Raw genomic sequence first — 26,470 nt, forward strand, 5'->3', positions numbered from 1 at the left:
TTAGATCAAAATAACTTTCTCTGTTATCTGCATCTGAGCTTTTACCAGCATTATCTCCCCCAATGGCACTTTTTAAAACGTTTTAAGCAGAAGTTGCTTAGGCTGTAGTATCTGAGTATCTCACTAATGGTGTTCATAGCACATCTCTGAGTTAGGGAAATTGGAGGAGAGTCCCCCATTTTATAACTTCTCATTTTACAGCTGTGAAAAATTAGCACAAAGTAGATTATGAGCATGGGCAAACCATCTAGAGGAGGCTGGCGGCTAAACTTGACCTTGCTGCCTTCCTGAGTGGGATTAGGATACCAAAATACACAATCATCTCTGAACAAAAACCATCTTCCTGAAGCATAGCAGCAAGGACCGTAACTGAACTGCTCAGGATGATGGAGAGACATTTCTGATGGGCGGATATCAGCAACTGGAGCTGAATAGTGGAAAGCAGGATAAATAATCCAACTCGACTTCAAAGCTTTGGAGCCTCTGCTCTGTGTCAGCTCAGCTGTTCTCTTCTTAGCAAAATTATACCATTTGCAAAAATGTTTTTCCACAAGGAATCACGCAGAACTGCCCTTGTGAACATGCTCTTGGTGGGTGGCCTTTGGTTTTTCCCAAAGCAGGTGGGAGTTGTGGTTGATTGCAGCATTTTTTCTTTGATGATAAATAGAACAATGTTTAGTGAACTAGATTCATAATATCACAAACAAATGGCAGCCTGAAAATGACATGCTAGCATTTATGTCATTGTATATTTTAAATACTGTGCCTGGAACTTTTCAAACAAAAATATGCTCCTCTCGTGGAAACGTGTCTAGCAGTGTGCCTCTGTTCTTCGGGCTTTTTTGGAAAAGCTCGCCTCACGGATGTGAGCCTTGTGGAAAAAAACACCCATGTTTCTTTGTGCTTTAAGCACACTTTGTATTATTTATTTACAAATACTTTTACTCCATCTGCTTTTCTCTTTTATACATAGCCCTCATTTTGGGCAAGAAAACAGGTTAGTCAGCTTCATGCTTCAATTTGTTTCCCATTTTCATGCAGGAAGGTGCTTTAAGGCTGTTTACTTTACAATCACTGTAGGGAAATATTTGTTTTATGTACATTTTTCAGGGAAATTAAAACAAGAGTCTTGGATAGCTTTCTAGTGATCGTTGGTTTTATAAAAACTGTGGGTGAAATCCTGGCAGTGCCAGGAATTCACCCTGTATGTCTGGTTTGGTTTCGGTGAACTTCATTTTCAGCTCAGATCAAATTCAATGTTGTTCCTTTAATTCTCACGGCAAACACATCCAAGGGAAGCACACGGGAGTTCAAGAATGTAACCTATTGTTTCCAAGCCCTGTTCTCATTTACTTCCGTTCCCCTTTAAAGTAAATTCATTACTACAGCATCAGAGAGAGGAGAATCCAACTCTCAACTGGTATCAACTGGTATCAAGCAGAGCAGCCCCATTTTCTGTGTAGGACCAGTGGAGATTTATCCTGCTGGGAAGCAGATCTGGTTCCAACCAGTGCTTCCCAACTCCTCATCCCCTAGTCAGCTGGAATGAGGCAGAGTGGCTGGCGGTGATGGTCTGCATTAGCCCTTTTCTGCTCCACTTCACCTGCCTTCCCCCAGGGCTCTCCAGTCGAGGGTGCTTCGCTCAGGAGTTAGGGCCAATTTCTTCTTCTAGCTACTCGTTCCACGGAGGCCATCTGTACAGGAATCCCAGCTATGATCCTTCTGTCTCTACCCTCTTCAGTGCCAAAGGCAAGACTCCAGCTGACTTTGCTAATGTAAGAAAAAAAAACAGTTGGTTTTGCTGTGCAGAGCTGCTGAGAGGTGAAATGACGTACTGTGATACGATTGTTTTCTGAAATGGCAATTTGCATGGTCCTTTCTCCGTCCCTGCCTTAAAACAATATCAGTGTGGGTGTGTCAGGCGAGGGTGAAGAGCACTGCGCATGGTTTAGGATAACGTTACTCTGGAAAAAACTTGGATTGTTGCCCTTTTAAAATGTCAGAATGCAGTGTTTGGGTATTAAGTTGAAGGGAGGATTCCAGGATGATCTGCAGAAGACTTTGGAGGAGAGAGGAGTATTAGATAGGCTCTAGCTCGTTCAGGGTAGCTTCCCTAAGCTCCCCTGTATTCCATGGAAAGAGGACAGTCCTCCTGGAGTTGTTATGGAAAAGGACTCTGTCCAAAGTTGCCCTTTACAAGAAGCTGTTTCTCATCCGTGGAGCCTGTGGAGCCACACTTTTGTTGAGCTAAAGATGGCATTTTTGAGCCCCGGTCATCCCAACTTGAGACAGGTTGATGCTCTAGCGTATAAAACAGTCCCTGGAGCTATTAGATATCACTGCTAAGAACAGGGTGGCCTCTCCAAGTCTTGTGATGGTTTGGTCGCTTATTAACTGTGATGGGTGAAATCCGTATCAAAATCAATGGTAAAACTTCCCCTGATTTCAGTAGAGGCAGGATTGCCTTTCTCTGCTCCTAACCCTTCAGAAAGGATGAAGCTAAGCTGTGTGTATTTACTGGCTCTCTGATCCTCTAGCCTGTTTAATGTCCTAGTGAGAACTGCATCTATCCAGGCCAGCTCCCACACACATTTCACCCCCCCTCCCAAAGACTGTGCTTCTTCCTGGGTATCTGCTGTCCTTGAGTGAAATCGCTTGCTGACATTGCCTGTGTTGACTCAGTCAACCACTGTTATAATCATAGAGAGAAATTACAGTGAGAGAAATTATAGCTCTTTCTGGCTTGGTGACTTGGAAGCCAGCTGCCTTTTGAACTTGACTAGCAGTTATCCTAATAACATGGAGAATGTACACTAGGGATATGAGCCTTTGTATCTTGGGAGGTTCAGAAAACGAAGGGGAACTTTACATGGGCTGCAAACGGCTTCCTAATGCTTTACCCTGCTATTAAAGAGAGAGCTCGTGTGCAGGATGGCCGAGGTTTTCAGGAGGGCGTTAGCTGCTCAGCTACAATCACATTTGTAGTGAGTTGACACCAGGTCTCCCAGGTCATCCTGAAGATCACCACCTTGCTAGAAGGCAATGTTTCCAGTCTAGCATGCTTCCCCACCTCTCGGTTTTTGAACTGAGCATGACTTGAGAGAATGGAGCTGCCTCAAAGGAGATCAGAGTCTAAAACTGCAATAATGTGAGCTTAGAATATGGTTTAGAAAAGAGCATGGGCAACTTGGCGTGGGATAGTATTTAGACCCACTAGTGAAGACTAGATCATATTCTACCCTATTGGGTGCTGCTATTCTGTATTATCAAGGTTAGTCCTATCCTGGTAGAGAGCAAGAGTCCAAATGGTGGGCAAAGGAGGAGGATGGAAACACAGACACAGAAGGAGGTGGCACAGTGGTGGTTGTGGAGTAACTTGCGGCCGAGCTGGAAGTATAAAACCAAGTGTTTTGAGTCCAAGGGCAGTGACCACAGAGCTGCAGTGTCTCACCAAGTCTCTGTGGCTGTGTGTACACAGCACTGCATTGTTCCGCAGACACCAGCCCGAATTTTGTTCCTTTTTGCACCCAGTAGCAGAGATAAAAGAGGAACTGTGCAGCTGGGGACTAGCACTTCAGACGGGCTGCGTTGGGGTGTATGACTTGTTTCACTTTCTAGCAGCTGGAGGTTGTTCTTCTGCAGCAAAGAAATGTTTAATTCTCTAGAAATTTAATGAAAATGTCTGCTTGCTTGTATAAAAGATTATTGGTGATTTATATGGGTAGAGGCTTCCTTGAACTCTGTTATTAGGATAATGACATTACCACACAGGAGCGCAGAGTCCCTCCGGCCCTTTCTCTCCTCTCCCCAGCTCCCCTCCATGCTTTTTATACCCCTACACTCTTCAGCCTCTGCACTGATTCATGCTAAATCTTGTTCGCTTCACTGACTCCCAGCTTCCTGCTGATGGGTTTGTTGCTTTCATTCAGAACGGGCTTAAAATCATTAATGAGAAAGTTGGTCTGTAAACAGGGGTGGGCGCTCCCCCGTTGGGAGCTGCTCTTCTCAAGCTTTTAAACCCCTCTAAGTCCATTAGGCACCTCTGCCTGCAGTAGGGTGTGCAGCTCCTGTACGGCTGCCAGCCTGCCTTGCTGGGGCCGGCTCTGCTTCCAGCCATCCCTGCGATGCTGCCGTGCTGCGGGATGGGATCTCTTCTATTGTTCTGGTGGGGTTTCCAAAGGGGTCTCGTTGGAAGTGAACGAAACGGCTCTGCCAAGCCCTTGATGTCTCTTGCCAGTTCGCACAGACGGAAACAGCTGTTCAGTCCTCAGCCTACGTTGTGTGTTATTGTGTGCATTTTTTTTTCCCCTTTGGGCTGCAGCTATTGTTTGTCATCTCTTTGCTGCTGAGAGAACAGGCTCCTGTGAGGAGCAGACGAGGGCTGTAGGAGCTGTGTAGCTTTGCCTGAGGTTATGGTGATAGTGTCTTTAACCCTGGCTGTCAGAGAGTCAGGCTAATGCCTCTGCCTACCAGCTGGGCCATCTTTCCTTCTTAGTGCTGAAAGGTGAGATCAGCAGTGTCTGGTTTTGGGCTGGAGTCCTGTGAAACCACTGCAGTCCAGTGCGGCTTGTTTGTAAGTTCATCAGTAGATTTTTCCTATTTTCCCATCTTCTGTGTTCCCCAGAGCTGCTCTGAGTCCTGGCCCTCGCTTCTCTCCCAGCCTTCTGCCTCTTTGGCAACACTGATTTTTTGTAAAGAGCAGGTGAGAGGGGCCCTTGCTTCATTTCTGTTTTGCCCCATTCTGCTCTGGACCCTCCACCCCGTCACTGCGGAGGAAGGAGCGGATGGAGGCTGTCCCACACGTGCCGGAGCCCAGAGACTGATGTAGTGTGAACAAATGAATGTTGAAATGGCAACACCACTGACGGTGCAGCCGTCTTCCTGCAGATGTGACTGACCTAGATTTTTCCATGCATCCAAAAAGAGGGATTTGGCACTCACTCAGGAGAAATAACCACTGTTGTCTGTTTATGCAATAGCACTTTGTACCTCTTACTCCATGTAGTGGTTGGGATCAGTAGCGCTGCTTTCCCACTGCATGGAGAAGAGTTCATGCTCTTTTGTTTGAAGGGCTGTTTTTAAAATGCTTTTCTTGCTTTCACGTCTCCAGTGCTCTCATCCCTTATGGATGACACACAGGAGAAGTAAAGAGCTAAGGGATATCACCAATGTGTTGTGTCTTACATAGCCCCTTACATCAGTGGGAAACGCATGTGATGCTTTGAAGGGTGCAGGTGTAAAAGTTGGGTCCTCCAGCTAAAGCCTGTCTACCGTAGATTGAAAAGCAATCTTAAAAAAATAAAATACAATTATCCACCTCTGTTAATGTAACATCATTAGCTGTCTGTGATAGGTTTTCAGGGCATGTGTGTTAAATCTTGCTAGATAACCTGTCTTAATCACCTTCAAGTTGAGACAAGGTCTTAAAAGAAACAGGAGGAAATGGTGCCTCAAGCTCTTTTCTTGGCTTGTTTTTCTGGGCATGGATTTTTGCCTTCTTACCCGTGTTCAATCCTTTGGCTGCTTTTACCTTCCCGTGAGCTTGACTCAGCAGAAACCATCCTTGTCAGACAGGAGCTTTTAACTTTCCGCATTGGGAATTAGCTTTGCGTGTCAGGAGAAGGAAGCAAGTGATGCCTGAAAGAAGTGATGGCGAGAACTAAATGCAGTATTTTAACTTGGGGTGGATTTGGGTGAGTGCTGTCTGTAGAGTGGAATTTGACGTCTTGGGTCAGCAGAGTCTTTTTCCATCTTTCCTTCAGCCACTGTGCCTTCTGTTCATAGATCCCGTCTGTTTCTTAGAAACTGGATTTTTTTTTAATCTTTCTGGTGAGAGGGAGAAATGTTTAAGGAATACAAATCAGCTCCTCCTGTCTAGCATACTTTAATCATGCTTATAAATTGCCAGTTGTTACCAGCTTGGGGCTGTGCCTGCATCTTTGCACAACCCTAACTCCCATGGAAGCCATGTGCATTTGAAAGGAATGTGGCGATGGGCACTTAAGAGTTATGGCTTCTGGGAAAACGCTTTTCTTCCCTTCATAAACTACAGTTAGTGTTAGGACAACCTCTGTGACGATGGGTATGTCATTTAATTTCTCCATGCTAGTTGCTAGCTGTCCACAATGGGAGGTGGCTTTGTTGCTGAGGACTTGTAAGCTTTAATTGAAATTAGTTAAGTTCACCTAGACCCTCATAGTGCAAGTACAAAGTGATTATTTTTATGTAGAGCTGCGTGAGAGCCCAACGTGTGAAACGCTGGATGCCGCCTAGCAATGGGATCCCTGTCCCTCCCAGGTGGGATCCGTGCGGATGCAGACACCCAGTCCCTGGAGATGCAGACACCCAGCTCTGGTTACTGTCAGGATACAAACAAAAGGAACAACCCTGTGTGAGGGAGAGACGCGGTGGGCCCTGTGTGTATAAAGTGCTTTTGGCTTCCTGGATCCTGAAAGCCTATTTTAAGTACTAGGAGGAACCGTTAGACTTTAACATGCAAATGTTCACTGGAAAATGTCTCAGTGAATGTTTAAAGCCCATCAGAAAGGACTGTGCTTTTGGAAGTTCCCCTTCCTGACCACTTCTAGGGCATATTTTCACCAGATTGCTTTGTTCCTGGAAGCAGTTACATATGCAGTGTGTATATTTTTGGAATCTGGGGGACTCTGTGTTGTTTTACATATGAATGAAATTCCCCGGCACAGCCTACAGGCACATGAGCTGGTGCAGGAGTTCCTTGAGAACGATGGATCTCGTACACAGCATTGCTTTTGTGCAAAGGAGAAGGAGGGAGAAAGCTCCCAAAGCATAGCACAGCAAGAGATAGTGTAACCCAATATAGCTTCAAAAATCTCATTCCAGAAATGCGTGTCAGTTAATGATACTTCCCAATAGACTTTTCTTTATTTCAGATAAGATTTCTCAGGATTTATGTTGGTGTCCGAAGAGAAGAGTTCAGTTAGTGATGGGGTACAATGTACTTTTCAGACTCATGTGCAAAGGCTCTATATCCATTGTGAATTGAAAAAGTTTTGTAAAGTCTTTGTGGCACAACGGTAGTTGGAGAAAAATGTAGTTGTGCAGGATGTTCTTAAGTCTAGAATGTAAGAGGTGCCTGTAGAAGCTTAGTGCATGGAAAAAATAAAAGGCAGTGTCCATCTTTGGCTGGCCAGATCAGGTGATGCCCAGGAGCGCATCCTTTTCTCCCTCAAACATGGTGCTTTGTGCTCCCAAACAAGGCGGGGTTTCATAGGCCTGGGAAGATACCAGACTGGTGCAGAGGCTGGACAGGGCTATTTCAGACCTGGAGGAAGGAAATTTGGCAGTTGGGGACTGTAACAGAATTCCTGTTTAAACTAAGGATGCTCTGTTAGAGCCTCCTACAGGTTATTATCACAGCACTCTCAATAACTATTTTTTCAGGCAATATTAGCCTTAGCAGATGGCTAGGTGTAGTCAGAAAATTGATGTGTGCAGTGTGAATGTGCTGCTTGATCTGTGTCCTACAATAAGTTTGTTAGAAAATAGCTTCTGCTGCACCTCTCCATCAGATCCCACCACAGTTTTCTCTAGGGACACATGGACATTTGGGTCTGATTCAGTCCTCGCTTCCTTGTCTATAGATCTGTTTGACAGTCATCAAAGTCAGTGGTTTAACTGACAACAGAATGGGGACTCCTGGTGTCTTTCCAGAAGTGGATGTGGCATGATGGTGATTGATGAAAACCTCTTCCGCAAAGCATGATGTCTCTTCATCACAGCCATGAGAAGAGGAAGTGTCTAGTCCTTGTCCAGTGAGGGGAGATGTTTATATGGCAAATACACAGAGGTAAAGGACACGTTCACAAAGCAGGTCTTCCCCGCCACTATTTCCTTCACAAGCTGTCAAAAAAAAAAAAAAAGTTATTCTCTAGGATCAGAACTCTTGCATTTAGTTTATTTTGTTAGGGAAAAAATTCATCTTTCTAGTCCTGAAAGCATAAAGCCCTCTCAGAACCATCACAAATGTCCATTGTAAAAATTCCCATGCTGCAGTTGTGTTCCTCTTCATCTCCAATGCCCCCCTGAGACAACCATGGACAATGAAGTGAAGCTGACAAGCCAAAATCTGGTCTTGGCGACAATGATGCAAATCCAGAATTGTTCCAGCTTCCCGGCTAGTGGAAAAAGCCTGGGGGGCAGGGTATATCTCCACTGACCTGAGATGGACAGAACTGGCTTACCGCACACGATCTTTTGTCCTCTTGTTTCTGATCAAACTTTTGCCCCTTGGATCTGTTGTTCTGTTTTGTCTTGACTTGAAATCCATGGCTACAAACAGAGGTTTTCTCAATCCCATTCCCTCAAGGTTTACAGGCCAGTTTATATGGAAGTCTTTGAAGTCCTGTGTACTTTTTTTGATGGGCTTCAAGTGTGGAGTATGCCTAAAAGAAAGAATAAATCTTGGAATCACTTAACTTTTGAACTTGGCTTCCCGCCTCCTCTCTCATGGTGACCTCCTGAGGTACAAGCATAGCTTGGATGTACAATAAACCTGTACTGTAAAGAAATGGAGCCTTTTTTGATCTGATCTAAATACGTAGTCGTTCCAGCTGTTGCAGAGGGTTATTAATTGCTGTTTGGACATTACAGACCCCTATTCTTTACGTTTGTGTCCAGCTGGCATTAAATTATTAATCATATTTTGGATCTCATCAGCTAAAAGGACAAGTGAAATATCTGTATGACATCAGTGAGGGAATAACAGAACATTGCAGTCTGAAAATGTAATCAGTGTAGCACGGATATGTCTAATTCTTCTGAGCCTGGTCCAGCTCCTGATTCTCTGCATGGAGTCTAATAAACTGGATCTAAACTGACAGAAAACAACATGCGATGCCATTTAGCCTGCCTTTTCTTCTGTTCGTTTGGCAGACAGACAAGTGAACAGTCCTCGTGTAGTTGTGTTAGCCCGGTAAATGCTCTTCTGTGCAGAGTGTTGTTACTCTTCAGAATAATCTCTTTATTTCAGTGTCTTTTCTTGGGGGGGAAAAAAGCAAATGACAATAAAATAATGCGGGAATAAATCCCCACAATGTGCAAAGCTAAAATCTGAGTGCTGGATCCAGGATGTTAAGAAAATTCTTCGTTTGACTCCTCATTACCTACAAGTGTGTCAGCTTAGGTAGGCCAATACGTGAAACGGTAACCTTAAAAGCGATCTTGTCACTATCCTTTCTTGTCCTAGATCAAAAACATGACCTGGAGTGTGGTTCAGAGGAAGAACTGGGTATGAAATCAGAACATAGGAGATGTGAGGCTCTTTTAGGTTACTTGATTTGGGATTCTTGAGCTCAGAAGAAATGCTGAGGTCTCTTTCTAGCCTAAGCTGATGCAGAGCCGGTGACCTGGCAATTGCATTTCAATACTTCAAGCAGAAGTCTTGATGCTGGGAGGCTTGACTTCTGAACAGCTGTGTTACTGGACAAGGCAGCTTTTGGTAGCTCAATTTCTTGTCACGTAAAAAGGTCATGATAAGTAACTAATAGTAGAAGGGATTGTGGTATTTTACTAGCTGAGAGTTCGAAGTCTCTGGATGAAATAAGGTCTGTGATTATGGGATAAGCTTCTGTGAAACTTCTGGGGTCAGTCAAGGGCCTGACTTCTAGTTCACATGTATTGATTTTATTCCACTCCCTTTCACAGCATTACTCCCAGTTCATACCAGTGCCAGGAGAATACTGCTGCAGCCATAGACTAGCAACAGCTCCAGCCTTCTAAGCAGGGAGCTGTGCAATTACCAGGGCTGAATTTAATTACAACCTCTCAATAAAATGGTTTGTGACAGAATGTACAACTCAATAAATTCACCAGATTTCATCGCATGCAGTTACTGTGAAGATTAAGTAGTATTAAACAGGCAGATGTGTTTATAGTGATCAAGCTGCTATTTAAAGTTTTGGGTAGGGGAAATCTGCCTGCTAACAGTGAAGCTTAGATGTTAGGGATTTTCACCTTATAAACTCCTCTTAAACAATAGGCATATTTAATGCTAGTAGGAGCAGGAAATAATATATAAAACTGCAGTTTATAATAGCAACTGGAGCCCTGCACGCATGGTTTTATTACAAACACAATTTTTGTAACATCTGACCCTAATTCATGTTCATATTGTCCATATCAAATAGTTTCTCTCTTTCCGTAGTGGAGTTCAAGAAGAAGACTTAAGACCAAGAAGAATTTCATGCGTGGTTTAGATGACACGTAATTAAACCAGCTGAAAAAAACCTTTACAGGGGAAAGCTGGAACCAAGAACTATTAATAGAAACCCCAGGAAGGGGCTGTTAGCAAGCCAAGGCCTGCTCAAATGGGGCAGGATGCAAAAAAGAAAAAAATTGAACAGGCCACAATACCAGGAAACTATAAAACCCATTAATCCCCACCCATGAGGACATCCATCCAAAAAGTACAGTTTTGTTTTCAAGGCAAGGCTAACAGCTGAATGCAGCTCTCCCACTGAAGCCATAATTTCTCTTGAGCTTAGTGAGGGGTCAAAAATACAAAGGCACGGCTCTTAAACTGCATTTTTTTGAGAGCTTCAAAGTGCCAGAGACAGATTATATGGGATTTTTTATGGCTTCAGTCTCAAAGCATCCTGTAGGCTGTTGGTTAAAATCCCCAGTCCTGTGTGTGATCCCTCGTGCCTGCGCTGAACAGCCACCTCCGCTCTCAGACTGGGCACTTGTTCAGGGCCTGAGCGAGAGCTGCAGATACCCCCTGCTGCAGAAAAGCTCTTAAGGACCAGAAAGCCGCAGTGTAGCCGAGTTTGTGAGAGGAAGCCAAGATGCGATGCAGCCCTTTAAAAAGCCACTGTTTAAAGCTGAGGTGGGCGCCATTTTAAGCGTGCTGTGCACACTGCTGGGCCCGTATGGTTTTAAAGTAAGCGAGGAGATACAGCAGCTGAACGAAGAACAAAGGTGTGCTTAAAGCCAACCCGTAATACACACACTGACCAGCGATGTGATTAGTAAATGCCAGTGCTTTATAAACTGATGCTGTCACTTCTCCTGCCCTACTCAGATTTTTTTATGCTTATGTTAAAACAATACTACTTTATCTTCCCCCATACTTGGAAAATTCCCCTTAAATCAATTCCTCTAAGTTTTGGCCTTCCCCTTTTAATTAACACTGAGTGCCTGATGCACTGGTGGTTGTTATCTCTCCCCCACAGCGTTCAAGCATTTTGGCTCCCAGGACACATAACATTTCAGCGTGGCTGAAGGCCAGCTCTGGTATATTAAAGCCACACAGATAAGCTAACAGTGGTTAGTGGTGTTGTCTCACTTCAGCTCATTGTCTGCCTTTAATCTTGAGCCGATTAATCTGTCCAAGGAGGAGTTGAAGGATCATGAGCGAGACAGGCAGAAAAACAGCCATGGATGATGGGTGGGTGGGAGCTGAAATACTTCGAAGTCAGAGCAGATGCACCTTGTAAGCGATGCGAAACTGTATGTAATGACGGGAGAGCAAAACCAGGCATGTCGGCGAGGTAATTAAGAGTCTTGGTGATTGTGGCTGGAACAGTCACGGCATGTTGGGTACGCAGGTGCTCAAATCCCACTGCCTTCCGAAGGGAGGTGAACGCTTGGTTTGTCTAGGAAGAAGATAAACAGACTATGTAGTAATTTTGGAATCTTGTCAGTATCTTACCAAGGGAAAAATTAGCTGATTTGTAAAATACAGATCCTTTTTTTCATTTTTTTTTTTTTAAAGCAGTTAACTTTGCTGATGTAAACCAGCTTGCTTGCTTCTAAGCCATCGGCTGTTGCGTTTTGGGATTCTCTATCTCAGAAGGTTAAGAGATAAATCTACACAATGTTTTCTGTTCGTAGCTGAGAAACCACTGTAATCCTAACCTTGACTTTGCCATTTAACTTGCTGAGAGTGTATGTTAAATAAAGAGAAACACTAGGATTAGGTCTGAAATTCGCCCTGTTTGAGGGAGCCACTGCAAGGACCACAAGCTATTTAATTCCTCCTTTGAAGGTTTCAGTACTGATGAAGTGATGCTTAAATGATCTTTCCCTTTTTTTTTTTTTCTTTTGTTTCTGTTTTTGGAGCAAGCTTTGAGCTTAAATTGCGCTGGCAACTTCCTTTTCAGACCTCAGCAGCTGACATCATTTGTACAGCAATAATCAACAACAGGAAGAAAACATCTGGGCTTGGAAGCAAGAAGAGATCAAGGCTGTAGTGGTCTAGAGAATAAAGGGGTGACAACAGTCTGTGTTGCAACAGTTTGCCTGGAGTGCGTCCTGCAGACGTGAGGCCACTCCTGCTTTCCTGCTTTCCGAGATGAAAGAGTGAAAGATGGGGCAGCAAGCTGTCGGGTTCCCTAGAGAGAGGCGGTTCAGGGAGGTCAGGACAGCACACTGCTTTTCGCATGGGAAGCCTCCAGGGTAACCTCCACGGCTGGGTTTGCTGCGTGCTTTGGTGGGTCAGAAGACCTTGTGTCCCTGGTCCTGTGGCGGATCATACCCAAGGGTCATCTTGGGAACCTAGGGCTGTGGGAACGCAGCGGATGGAGCTTTGATCAGCTGCTTTGTAGTGATCTGAAGCACAGGGACCTTAAAGAAAAAGCTTTTTGTTTTATTCTGAGCTCTTAAGCTGTGCCTGAGGACTGGAAGCAGAACTTCCTCTGAGCTGTGTGTGGGTGATTCCTATCCATACCAATAGGCAGAAGTAGTTGCAATGCTCAGTTCTTTTAACAGCAGGTGAAGAATCAATCTTGACTCTTCTCCTGTAAAGGATCTATGCTCATTCTTGCTTATTTGGGCTCTAGCTATTATGTTTTTACTTTAAAAACCCCAATAACAACAAAACTCCACCAAAACCCCAACCCTTTCATGAGCCCTAGCAGGTAGGGATGTAGGCCATGATCATGCATTGTACTTGGCCCTTTCCATTGTAACAAGGGATGGTAAAATCGAGGAGACATTTGCATTTGTGTCTGAATTACCTCTAGACTAGCACTTAGGGTTACATCCACCTTGCTCATGTCTTACGTGCAGCATCTACTGCTTCTGCTGCCTCACCTGTGGCACCATAGCTTCCTTCCTGCTCCAGGGTGCCATGTATGCTCTATGGATGCTCTACCATGTTGCTCCTTCGTCGAGTCTCTCTGGACTAGTTAAATCACAGGCTTCTGAAGGCTGTTGGCTTACCTTGCGCGTTCAGGCCGCCTTCTTGCTGACTTCTTCCACGTGAATATTGCGAAGTGGTCGATCAGTATATTTGCCTGGCAGAAAGCTGCTATGGAAACAAACTGCATTCAGTTTTGATAGGGATGATGGGTGATTTGGCTATCTGTGAGCTCAAGGGACCTGCTATGAGATGTGTCAGCAGCGCAGCTTCCATATGAGATATTCCCAGTCCCCAGAGCTGACTTCCATGCACGCATGCACCACTACCTCCATCCCTTAGCCTTATTGTAACCAGCTGTGGTTTGACTTTGTCAAGGATCTGATAGAGCTCCCTTACCCCCTCTCCCACTCCCTCCACAAACTCCCATTAGTCATACTTGGGCAGCATATGAAATAAGATGGTGATAAAGCTCTGATCCTAGACACCAGAGTCATTCCTGGGGGCTCCATGCTGGGCTGGGAAGACTCCACTGTGTTAACCCCTTGGTGCCCCCAGGCAGAATTTTCTGATGCCCATAAGCCGTGTATCATCTTGGGGTTGACAGAGTTCTTAGAGCACCTTTCACCTTCAGTAGAGACGGATTTATTACTGTGATGTGTTAGAGATTAAATGGGCTTTTGGGGCTTTTTAATTAGTCAGTGGGCTGAGGAAGACAGCTCTTGTGTTGAGGCACTGGCCTTTTGTGAAAACCTGGGTTTTCTCTGTATCCCATTGGTAACGCAGCGAGAATGTTATTTTTCTCCTTGTTGTTCGTACTACTTAAGCTAAAGATTAACTTTGGCAGAGTGTCAAGGGGCTACGTACTGGCCAAGAAACAGTTCGGTCTGGAAGCTAGTGGAAGGTTTCTGACCACTGGGGAGGAGGAGATCACGGAACAGAAATTGGATGATTTTTTTTTTTTTAAGCACAGGACAGTTTATTGCCTGGTTAAATTTGGGTTGCTTTTCCCGAGAGTGGTGAAAAGCATATCCTTTATCTGATGCCAGTCACCAAGCAAATTTCAGAGCTTTCACTCCTAGCATAGATTTCTCTGATGGGCAGGACACCGGCCACCAGCCACTCCTGAACCCCTAAGCCAGTGCTGATCAAAGCTGCAGCTGTACTACCGATGTATGGGCAAAGAGCTGTACGTCACATCCTTCCCTTTGCAGGCTGGCGTGGTACTTCGAAGGGCAAACACAAGGCTCTTGGAAAAGCACAAATATTTTAGTTGCCGTTTTGCTACGTGTCACATAGTCACCTTTGCCAAAGGGAGAGAGGGTGGGCAGAGCTTTGCGGGAAGGGTGGCTGTTTTGGGCAATCCTCAGAATCACAGAATCAATAAGGTTGGAAGAGCCCTCTGGGCTCATCGAGTCCAACCATTGCCCTGACACCACCATGGCAACTAGACCAGGGCACTGAGTGCCATGTCCAGTCTTTTCGTAAACCCCTTCAGAGATGGGGACTCCACCACCTCCATGGGCAGCCCCTTCCAATGGCTAATGACCCTTGCTGAGAAGAAATGCTTCCTAATGTCCAACCTGAACCTCCCCTGGCGAAGCTTGAGGCTATGTCCTCTTGTCCTCCTTTTGCAGTGGGTCGAGAGCTCCCAGTGTAAATACAGTTCTTAAGGCAGTGCAAAAACAGTAAATCTAGGCTGATGTGTCTGCGTGGGGGGCGAAGCAAAGCTTTGTACTTCACTGAGAGCGAGCAGGGCCCAAGGACTTTGTGTCTTATCCCAGTTGTGATTTAGAGCTAACTGCTGAGCTGGTGGCAGCCCAGATACTCACCAGTGAAGTTAAAAATAAACTGCTTGAATTTCTCTGCTGATAATTGAAGCAACTTTTTATTTCTTTGTGTGATTTGATGTAAAATCAAGCCAGGACTCTCTCCTCCTCCCCAACAGTGCCTGCCCAGTTTGTGACCCCTGAAGTCCCACAGGCTTTTCCTACTCTCTCAGCAGCAGTTCAGTTTCTGAGATGCTGGCTCGCTTCTTTCATTTCACTGTGTCTAGTGAAGATCTTAGAGATCCCGTGTGTTCAAATAAAAACTTGAATGCTGTTCAGATCACTGGGAGGAACACTAACCTTCAGATCCAATCTCTTTTGTTACCCTTGAAGCTGCTCTGCATCTCTGGTGCAGTAATACACCAGTAATACGTCTTTGCCCTCTTTGGACATCTTTTCTAGCATGTCTGGAGGCACGGACCAAGGCACAGCTTGAACAGGAGGTGCTGAGTACTGAAAGCTGCTGACTGATGCTCACAGGGGATCTTCCCTGTGTCGTTGTTTATTTGTCACCAAACAGGGGAGCGGTGTTTACAGAGCTCTCTGCAGTGCTTTGTGTTTGCTGCCCTGGGATTTCATTTGCTCCATTCATAAACAATTGCAGTAAACAGGCTGTAGTAATTGAACTATTTCCTTCAGTTTTGGCTCTGGCTGCGTTCTCACATGTGGGGCTTTAGAAACCAGGTCTTTCAAACTCGGATGTTTTAAGGGGAAGAGGATGTCTTGTTTTTGCAGCAACCTCTGCAAAGCATGCTTTCTATCTTGGACATCCAGGAAAGCTACTGCGCCAGCCATTTACCAATGCTTTGGTTGTCATTCCCAGTTGACCACGTGGTTCCTGAGCCAGGGACCAGTTTGCTGACTGCGTTCGACCAGTGGCGAGAATGGGCAGACAGCAAATCCTGCTGCGACTACTCTCTGCATGTGGATATCACCGAGTGGCATAAAGGTGTCCAGGAGGAGATGGAAGCTCTGGTTAAAGATCATGGTAAGTTCAGGGAAGCCTTTCCCCTCCTTGTTTTTTAGGACTGGCTCCCCTGGTTTTTAGGACTGTTGCTTGTGAAATATTTTACTCTTGGATCCCAATAAAGCTGTTTTGGGCCCTGACATTAACTTGGCCCATTCTGGCTTCTCGTGGAGGTTTGGACAGTCACTGTTGTAGAGGGCTCAGGGGGATGCTGCACACCGGAGCCGCTGCAGTGTGTTAGCACTGATTTTGGAGGGGTGAATCTCTTGCTGCTGCCCTGCAGAGGAGCACCTTTGTTCAGTGGCGGTGCTTTGATTTTCATTAATGCACGTAGGTGATAGGTTTGGCCATTAAACTGTTGTAAACAAGGGGAGAATCAGGCCTAGGAGGAGCAATCCAGCACTGGTTGCTAAAAGTGGAGAAGAGCTGAATAAAATGACCTCATAAGTTTTTCCCCTCTTTAATTTCCTTGACGTTTCATCCTTAGGCTAGAGTAATTTTCCATCCTGTTTGTATGTTAAAAACCCACCCTTTTCCATCCTAATAAGTGCTTTCCCACACGTGCTGGGTAAAAGCTTTTACTGGTTCAGAAGGCAGGAGAGGGGAAGGCGACTTAGGAGCACTCCCTGTGCCTTGGTCAGTATGAACATGCTCAGAGCCACAGATTTCCCATCGCTCTCGCAGGAGGGAGTGGGGGATCAGGCAGCCAGGCCCAGGCTCTGCTTTTGTGTGTGATGCATTTTGCTTATTTTTTTACTCAACCTCCTGCAGTGCTGAATCCACAGAATTATTCTTATTTCCATGTTAAGTGGAAGCCTGGGGGTTTAGCTGTCCCCACGGCTGGAGTGCAGGCTCCTCCATTCTCATCAGTTGTGTTAATAAATGCCACATGGCTGAGGAGATCCTGGCTTGACGCTGTGATCTGTGGGGAGTGCCTGTGTCCGTGTGCGTGCACATGTGTGTACACGTTTCACAGCAGATTAAACTCATTTATTTGTCCGCCCATCATTACTGCTTGCTGGGGGGCTGATTGAGGGGGGCGTCTTCTCTCTAGCTTTATCTATGCCTGCAATATGTATGTTAAAGATAATTCCTTTGCTCTCTTTCTACCAGGTGTGAACTCCTTCTTGGTTTACATGGCTTTCAAAGATCGCTTTCAGCTGACTGATTCACAGGTAGGAAGGCTTAATGTTCACATGCAAGCTGTGCATTAGTCACATAAAAGGGTTTAAATTCAATACAGTGCGATCTGACACTCTCTTCTGATTTCAATCTTTGTATGCGTAACAGTACAGAAGATTTGCAACAGTACCCAGAGCTCTGGTTTGAAGATTATTTTTTTTAATAATAAAAAAAAAACAACCAACAACAAACCCTGAAAGGCTTGGCTGGGGAATGCAATGGCAAAACCCTCATTTTGAGAGATCTAAGGTTCTATTCCAGCTCCTTTGGTGTGGAAGCAGTGGCAGTTTTATAAATTGCTGCTTTATGCCTAGGCGCAGGGCAGGACAGCGAGATCTCTGGCGTAACTGCTCTGTGTGTTTATAAGCTGAAACTGATCCTGGGCCAGAAGTGGGTTTCTGGCTTTAGCGTTAGAATTGCTGGGACCTTAAGAAGGAATTGCCCTCCCATTTGCTATTCTGGTGGATACGTTTGGGTACATTTAATTGTTGGGATGGGCAGTTTATATTTCTAAATGTGGTGGGAGGAGAGGAATGCCTGGGAGTCACTTGGAACAGCAGGGGAGGCAGTGGTGTATGACAGTTATCTCTAATGACTCTGTAAGCATTTTAATGAGTGACCATTGACAGAGCCAGCGTCGGTTGTGGGTTACTCAACCTGAGCCCTCTCAAGCTGGTTGCTGGAGTGGGAAATCCCACTGCTTCTGTCCCAGGCAGAGAGCGGTGGGTGCAGGTTCTCTGTGAAAATGGAATGTAAAGGTGTTTTTTTCATGACTGTACAGATTGGGAAATTCAGTTATAGGCAGGAAAACGGATCATATCTATCCAGCAAACCACATCTTCTATTTCTTAATGCTTCTCTTTCTCTTTTCTGTTCTGTGAAATTCCGTATGCTGAAGGAGTCTGGAGCATACCCTTTATAATAGGTGTGTACCCGAGTGTACACTCAGGGTATATTGTAATGTGTGTTTTCTGTCTTCCAGATCTATGAGGTCCTGAGTGTAATCCGGGATATCGGTGCAACAGCTCAAGTGCATGCTGAGAATGGTGACATCATTGCTGAGGTATGTGATGTTTGTTCTGTGAATTATTAACTTCAAAATGCTGGGAGGGATTTAAACTCTTGATTCCCCCTTTGCAAACAGAAAATCACCAAGGCTTTTAAAAGCATGGCATAGCTGTATCAAGGATGCAAGCAGAGCTGTGCATCAAATCTTATCCCCTTCATTGCCACTGATAAAGCAGGTTTTCGTGGCAGCTTTCAGTTCGTGGTGGATATCGGCCATCTCTGACTTTCTCCCCATAAGTGGAGGACACTGGGTGTGACTGTCACTGCAGTAACTAAGACTGGGGGAGTGGGAAGGGAAATAGCTTCATTCAGTACCTGGGATGCTGATGTTTGGGGTCTGTTCATCCTTTGAACAGCAACAAAGAGGAAATGTTAATAATGTATTTGGATTTAATCTGATCTCCAGATCAACTCATACATTATGTCTCAAGCATGCAAAACTGGGTGTTGCAGAGGATTTCTGTATTGTTTGACTGGGGAAGAACCCACCTGAGGCTTTGAGCCCAGTCGCCTGCAGTTGCAGGATGATTTTTTCATGAGGAACTGTTTTCTACATCTTAGAGATTATTTTATAGATGCAAATGAGTAGTGAAAGTCGAGGGGCTATGAACCCCGTGTGAAGTTTTCCCTGACCTCCTGTGAACAAATCAGCAAGGGTTTTGTGAGCTCTGCTTATTCTCAAGAGGGGAAGTTGGACAGGACTCTGGTTGTAAGGCCCTTATGTAAACCCCCATGTGATTATTAGCTAGCACAGATGCCTAGGATCTCACTTGTATCTCTTTCAAACAGCTGTGTTTGCTGCAAGAAAAAAATGCATGTTGCTTTAAATCTTTTTCCTGCTCTTTTTTCTCTCTGCCTTAGGAGCAACAAAGGATCCTGGAACTGGGGATCACAGGCCCTGAGGGGCATGTGTTGAGCAGACCTGAAGAGGTGAGGACTTTACCGCCTTTGCATTTACTCTCCCAATTTATAACGTTTCTGCATTGACATTAAGTATTTCGTATTGGGATGAATGTGGCCAGAAACACAGTTTCAGCCTGGCTGTAAACATTATTGCTGCGTGGGGCAAGGGAAGAGGCTAAGATGCTTCTAGGGACTAACTAGTAACTAGTCCCTTCTGGAGACTAACTGCAATGGGTACTTAGGAGGAATTGAGGAGCCCCTTCAGCTTCTGTACTGGAGAAGGGGACATCTCCAGGGAGTAATTAATCCAGCCTAAGATTTTATTCACCCTGTGGAAAAGCTCATCTCTTTCTGTTAATTGTCAGAGAGAGTCTGTGAAGGCTCTGCTCACTCATCAGGTGTCTAAAGTGAGGTGAGATGTGTTTGAACCACAGAGCCCATGAGAAGCTCAAGATAGAGAGCTGTTGGTACTTAGCACATCTTCAGTTCAGCCTTTTGGTAGTCCAAACTGGAATCCTACATTAGGAGATGTAGAAAATGTTGAACCTGAAGCACAGGTAGAGCACAGTCTACCTGAATCACTAATTCCTTGATCCAGCCATTGCACAGGAACACTTTAAGATGGAGTCCCTGAAGAATTATGTGTTCTGATTGATGATGTTGGTCTTTACAGAGCTAGACCCTGAAGTTCTTGTAGTTTCCCATCGCTTTCAGTTGAGTTCTGTGTGAGTAACGACTTCAGAATTTGGTTTTATGTAGGCAGGATTCTGCCACTGACTTTTCTAGATCTCATCTCTTGGGCTTCTCTCTTGGTCCTTATTTTAGCAAGACTTCCTCTGAATCAGCAGAAATTTTTAATACGTGCTCAAATCCTGACCTGCTGTCTTAGGCACTTGCATAACTTCCATTACCATAATATTTGATCATTTAATGATCATTTAATTTTACCCATGGTGGATTTTTTACACCAAGGGACTAAGTGGTTTGCTGAAGGCACAGAAAGTATGTACCAGAGAGGGGAGCTAATGCTCACATCTTAGCCCAGCACTTTAACATAGTTAACATCCATACTTGCCCGTTGATTTCTCTAGGGTCAAGCACCCCAATCCCTCTCACTCCCTCTAAGTCTTTAAAATAAATCTCAAGAGTAAGAAAGAACCTTAAAGCTTTGTTTTTCAGGTTGGTTCCCATTGCATTCTTCATTTCCAGTCTTTCAGTATCTCTCAGTTAGACACCTCGGAATGGCATTCGGGGTTTGTGAAGTCCATCTGTGGTGTACAGGCAGTTCTTTTTGTTCCTCCAAGATATTGGGGCTTTGCTGACTGCCAGATGTGGCAGCTGGAAGCTGGGTGTGTGAGATCATCCACACGTGCCCCTCATGCTCCCTCTTTATTTCCTCCCCTTGGTTCAGACAAGCTGCATCCAGAGAGATTTCAGTAGGAATATAAATCATTCAGTTGCTTCATGCAGAAGGGGAAAAAAAAATGCTCGACTTGGGCAGTATGTGAATCTTCACAGAATTTGTGTTTGGCTCCAGGAGCTGGGATTTTTGACTTCCTGAAAGTTGTGAGCAAACACTCGCACTGAGCTTTCCACCCACCCACCCACCCACCGCTGCATTTTTTTTTTTTTTTACATATTTTTTGGCTTGCATCAGGAGAGCGGGAACAGATGCCGACGTGACACTTGGGGCTCATCTGTGGAGCACCCCTAAACTTGTGTTGACTTCAAAGGAAGGCTGTTCCTTACCTTAAAGTATCTGGCCATCAAACTAGCCAAGTCTTGTGTGGCTACTTCAAAGCTCATCCTTAATGGAGCAGGAGCTTTAAAGTGTGAACTGTGTGGTTCCCTGGCTTGGTTGGTTTGTTACAGCTGTGCAGAAATGTGTTCTTTCTCGGTATAGCAAGGAAGGCTGCCTGAGGACACGTGGCTGCTTCAAATGAGGATCAGTAAAGCCTCTTCCTGATGTCACGGGGCAGCCTCTGTGCAGCTGAACTCTGCTGTCTGCCCAGAGTGGAAACACTTGGTCCAAAAACCTCCTCCTTGAAAGTCTTAGGAAACAGAGCAGGAAACGATGTCATCTGGTTCCCTCCCCTCCTTTTCTCCAACGCAGGAGTAACTTTGTGTTTTTAAAAACATACGACTCCCTTTAAGCTGGCTGGTGATAAAGGCCAGATTCTGAGAGTGGCAGCAAATCATAATTCCTGTTGATGAGTGGATGTTTCTTGGTTTCCCTCTGCGGTGCTCTTAACACTAGAATTGGCTTTTCACGCTGCAGAGTGTAAAGCCTGTCCTAAGGACTTTATGACAGTTGTCATCTTACTGAAGAGCTGCTTAATTCAGACCTCCATCTACAGCAAGCTAGCAGGAGTTGTTGAACAAGTCTGAAATATTTATTCAATCAAAACTCCCACTCAATTCAGTGAGACTTACGTCAGAGTGAAGCATTCAGGGTCTGGCCATGTGCGTTTGTGTGTTTCTTGGAGCGTACACATCTTGTGAATTCCCAGGTTGAGCAGAAGGCATGAATTAAGGCTTAAGTTTCACTGCTGACTCAAGGATTCAGCTTGCTCACCTCAGTAACCTGGGTTGAGCCAAGGTGACGGTATTCAGCATGTTGTTCCAGCCAGCAAAGGGAGCCTTAATTAAGACACCACCATCCCAAGTCAGCATCACCCATCACTTTCTGCAAAACTCTCCCCCTCATAGCTCAGATCATGCTGTGATGACTTTTCGGAGCGATCCATCATTTTTTGTTTTTATTTTAGCCACAAAAACGCTGAAAGCACAAGAAGTCCAAGTGCTCCAGGAAATATCTGTCTTTTTTTCCAAGAGAACTGCTGTGCTAGGGCTTCTAATGCATACTGGTAATTGCAAACATTCCCCTTTGGACTAGTCCTTGGGTTATTGTTATGTGCCTGTCACCATAGCATCTGGGCACAAGGCATGAATTCAGCAGCCTTGTTCTCTGCTGTGCAGAAAATATTCTCCTCCTGCTTAGCAGTTGCTCAAATGCCTTTTAGTCCAAAGTCCGGAGATGTGTGTTTTATCCCTGCTTTGCAAGTGGGGAAACTGAGGCACAGCATGGAAACATGACTTGCAAGTGTTGCAGTGAGAGAGCTCCCTTGCAGGGAGGACTAGTCACAAGCCCTGGAGTGGTGACAGGCTGGGGCTTTAACCCTTGTGGCACTTGGCCTGTGATAAGTCACTGTAGAACAGATTTTCAGAAGTGCTGAGCACGTGCCAATCCCACTGGAGTCCACGGGAGGTGCTGGTGGCCTCTTGCATTTGGGAATCAGGTGTCTGGTTGCTCTGGGTTTCAGTTTCCTCTGTTGTTTGCTTGGAAAATGTCTGTGGTGTTGCAGGCTCAGTTCTCCATGGTAGTAGGCACTGAGCGTTACCCTGTTGTTAAATCTGTCATCTGGAGAGCTTTGATTAGGATGTGTGATCTGTCACAGGGTGATGACGTTCATTCTAAGGCTGTAGTTATAAAGTGACCCTCAGTCTTGCTGAGGTTATCTCTCTACACATGCAAGAAAAAGTAGTTGATTTATGAGGTGGTTCACCCTCTGTCAGATCCCAAGCCAGATATTGGAGTGGAGGGTACAATTTAGGAGGCTTGTTTGCAAACGTGGCTTACCAGAGTATGTGGCTACAGCATCTCTCTTCCACGTGGGCTGGAACATGAATAGTTCTGTTGCTTCAACATTTAGTTGCTTATTTTTGTCAAGGTTAGAGAAGGGGCTTAATCATTCTGATTCCTTAATTCCATTCTTAATCATTCCTTGGGCACCTGGAGTGTTATTTTAGGATGTGGTCTGCTTGCAGAGAAACTTTGGGAGAAAAGGTAGTAAGGAGAGGGTACTACAGCTTGATGTCATTTTAATTATCCTGATTACACTGTACATACTTCTGGCTCAGAATCGGAGAGGTGGAAGGTCTCGTCTCGGCCCTGCACACCCTGTTTTCCTGTGAAAGCAGAGGCTTTGACCCTCTGAGGGTGACTGGGATATGCTAACATGGGGATACCGTTAACTTGCTGCTGACTTCGTTTCTCAGGTGGAGGCGGAGGCTGTGAACCGGGCAATAACCATCGCCAACCAAACCAACTGCCCCCTCTATATCACCAAGGTGATGAGCAAAAGTGCAGCTGATGTCATTGCTCAAGCCAGGAAAAAGGGTAAGTTATTTCCCTTGGATGGAAGCACCCTATTAGCTCATGCAGTTCAACTCCTTGCCAGCATAAGTTTCATCCCTGCAGGAAAGGTTTCTTTTTCCAGTGTTATTGTCCAGGCTCTTTTTTAAAAGGTCCTAAGCAACTGCATCTGTCTCATCTCCCACAGACAAGTATTCAGGGGCAGTATCAGTGCCAGGATCAGTTTCTTCTGTTCAGCCTAGAACCTCTCTCTCCTCACTCATCCTGCCACATCGAGTCACGCGCCTTCACGTTATCACAGAGTAATTCCATGCTGTCTCCATTTAATGAATACCCCTGGAGACTGCAAGCTGTGTCCTCCTTCCAGCTGCTGTGGTCTTTCCTTGGTGCTTTCTGCTGAGCTGCTTCCTGGGGTCAGAAGTGATTCCAAGAGTCCTGCTGGAGGTCTTGACTCACAAGCCCTGTTGGATTTAGTTGGAGTAGCCAAAGAGGTTACCGAATCCAGCTGTCCACTGTGCTCCTTGCTTGTGAAATAGATACTCCTCATGTGCTGTAACTCACAGCCTGGCATCCCAACAGGAACCGGGATCAGTAGTCTGGGTTAGGCTGGGAATTACAGTCACCTCTGATATAACTCTGAGGATGTTGCAAGAAGCAAGACTCAGACCAGCCATGGATGCTGCTGCCTTGTGTCACCTCTCTGTAACCGAAGTCTCTGAGGGAGCTGAGCTGCTCTGAGTGATGACAGTAGCTTCTCCCAAGTCCTAACCCTGCAGTTTTGCTCCCAAGGAGCAAGTGTTCCGAAGCACAGTGAGTGCCTGTCTCTCTGCTTTATTCTGTGACTAAACCCTTAATTTCTATTTAAAGCAGCTCTGGGTGGGTGAGTAAGCAGGAGGGATGATTTTCCCCCTTCTTTACTCAGAAGGGTTGGATTTAATTTGTGCAGTCTAAATAAGCCCGAATGGATATACAAATGACATCACTTTCCATCTGGGTGTTTGGTGCGAGAAGAGCTAATTTCCTCCCACAGCAAACAGCTTGGTGTTTGTGTATTGGCTCAGAAGTATTTTGGTCCCATGGTTCCTGTTAAATGAGTTCAGAGTTGGTGAGGAGGACTGGTTTCCGAGTCATCTCTTTCTGTTCGTGTCGTGGAAGCAGCTCAAGCTATTTGGGATAAACCTTCCACTCCTAGCTCCATTAGTGGAGATCATGCTGAAATGAGGAGATGCGTTGACATGCAAAAGCGGCTGCGCATTACGTTACCCCAGAAAACAACTTGATGTGGCCACACAGCTCAGTCCTATAAGCCAGGGGAGCATCCCTGCCTTTCTCTAGGTAAAGTACTGCAGACATATGCACCGCAGAGGTGCAGCATCAACAAAAACACCCTCTTGCTATGCTCGCTGTCCCTTGCGACCACTAGCTGGCAAGTAGATGGGAGCATTGGGATGAGGGACCATCCACTTACATCGCAGAAGCCATAAAACACAACCTGACCTGGGTGGATGTACACTGCCTGTGAAAGGTGCTGGGATTGCCCCAGATGAGTGATCCACAGAACTCACTTCACTTTACTCCTGAGTCAACTCCAGTATACGCAGTTTTCATTCAGATTGCATTTTCTCCTTATAAGGAGAATTTGGGGTATAAATGGCACACCATTCTCTGTTCCTTTATTTAAATAATTCAATTTAAATGGTGTGCAGTTACCCAACTGGGTAACCCAGGAGGGCCACACACACTAGCCTTGCCCTCCCAAGCAACAGAGGAAACATAACTGAAGACTATCCAAGGCAGAAACAAAACGGAATTGATTTGCTAAATGGAGAAGAATGAATGTTATTTAAAGCCAGATGTTCCCAGTGGCATTTGTATGGAGGAGATTCCCTGCAGACTCTGCCGCTGGCAGATCTGGGAGCAGAAAACATCGCTCCCTGCAGAACAATCCTCCCAATGTATTGGCCCACAACAGGCCTCCCATTAATAGCCAGCGTGTGTTTTGCCTTGTTCTGATTTCGTAACCCTATTTGTGGCAAGTGATGTCAGACGGCCTCTTCCTCTGCTGGTGGATCCCCTCTGACAAAGGCTGTTCCTACACCTCCTGTTTCAGTGTGGTCCTGGAAGCAGCATGAGGCCAGTTGATGCATCGTTCTGCCTCAGCTAGTGCACTCTTTCCCAGCTAGCTTGAGAGACTACAGACGTAACAACAGCTCAAACAATATGTAAAAGTTCATATTTTTGTACTCTGCATGGTGAGGTGTGCAAGACCCTGCTGACCAGTTCTGGGGTTGTCTTTGCCAGGCTTTTCTGATTGAAGTATTTAGGGTTAGTATCTTAACTACCCACGTCTTTTGCAGGCAGATAGAAATACATGAAGTGTCTGGGCTCAAGCCAGAAGGATAGGCACTTCACAGAGATTTCAGGAAGGTTTCATTTGGTGAGCAGATTGGTGGGACTGCCAGCTTGCATGGCTTTTGAAGTTGCAGCATCTTGCATCTGCTTGGTGTGCAGATGTTGCTGGTGCATTCCAGCTTGCAAAGCATTGTGGCCTTGAGGATCCACTGTTCCTTCATGTGGTTCCAAAAACATTAATGAAGAGGAAGGACACACTGGTGGTTAGTGCATTGGACAGAGTGTCAGAAGATCTGATTTCATTTCCTAGTTCTGCCACAGATTTTCCGTGTTCCCTTGGGGGAGTCACTCAGTTTCCCTGAGCTGCATTTGTGAACCAGAAACACCAATATTCCTCTGTGATGGGCTTTCTCTGTAGGCAGTACACTTTCTTGATGGGAGTTCTCTCTTATCTGATCTACACACAGGGCCTGCTGCAATAAACCCAGCCTTGTTAGATCTTTAATACATACACATCTATAAAAATATTGCTTTTTTGTTCATTCTTTTTCTTTTACATCTCTTCTGGATCAGACTGGATCTCCTCACGCTTACAGTATTCCCCTCAGCCTCTTTCATAAGGTTCTTGGCCCAGGATACAATACAATGAATCTTTAACCCTTTCAAGCACAATTAATCAGCACTGACCTTAGCAATTGTGTAAAGGCACGGTGCACATTTTGCTGCTTCATGCTCTTATCAGTGACAGTACCTTTATTATTAACTCCGGTGTTTAGGTGTTTGGATACTTATTCTGAGGGACTGATTTTTGGAAAACACTCAGTGCTACTTTAGAGATCTCAAGGTAGGCATATAAAATTAAGAGCTTGCTTGTAACAGCATGCCCTTAGTAACAT

General features: G+C 45.2%; 1 protein-coding gene across 2 annotated transcripts in view; it reads left to right on the forward strand.

Annotated features, from left to right (window-relative positions):
- DPYSL2 (dihydropyrimidinase like 2) overlaps nt 1-26,470 on the forward strand; it is a 52,681-nt gene that overhangs the window by 16,979 nt on the left and 9,232 nt on the right. For both annotated transcript variants that reach the window (XM_068421339.1, XM_068421340.1), the window contains exons 4-8: nt 15,770-15,934; nt 17,027-17,088; nt 18,078-18,158; nt 19,025-19,093; nt 23,126-23,246. In XM_068421339.1, coding sequence (XP_068277440.1) covers nt 15,770-15,934; nt 17,027-17,088; nt 18,078-18,158; nt 19,025-19,093; nt 23,126-23,246 — 498 coding nt within the window. The remainder of the gene's footprint in view (nt 1-15,769; nt 15,935-17,026; nt 17,089-18,077; nt 18,159-19,024; nt 19,094-23,125; nt 23,247-26,470) is intronic.

The sequence above is a fragment of the Nyctibius grandis genome, chromosome 33 (assembly GCF_013368605.1).
Source record: "Nyctibius grandis isolate bNycGra1 chromosome 33, bNycGra1.pri, whole genome shotgun sequence".
In the NCBI taxonomy this organism is placed as follows: domain Eukaryota; kingdom Metazoa; phylum Chordata; class Aves; order Nyctibiiformes; family Nyctibiidae; genus Nyctibius; species Nyctibius grandis.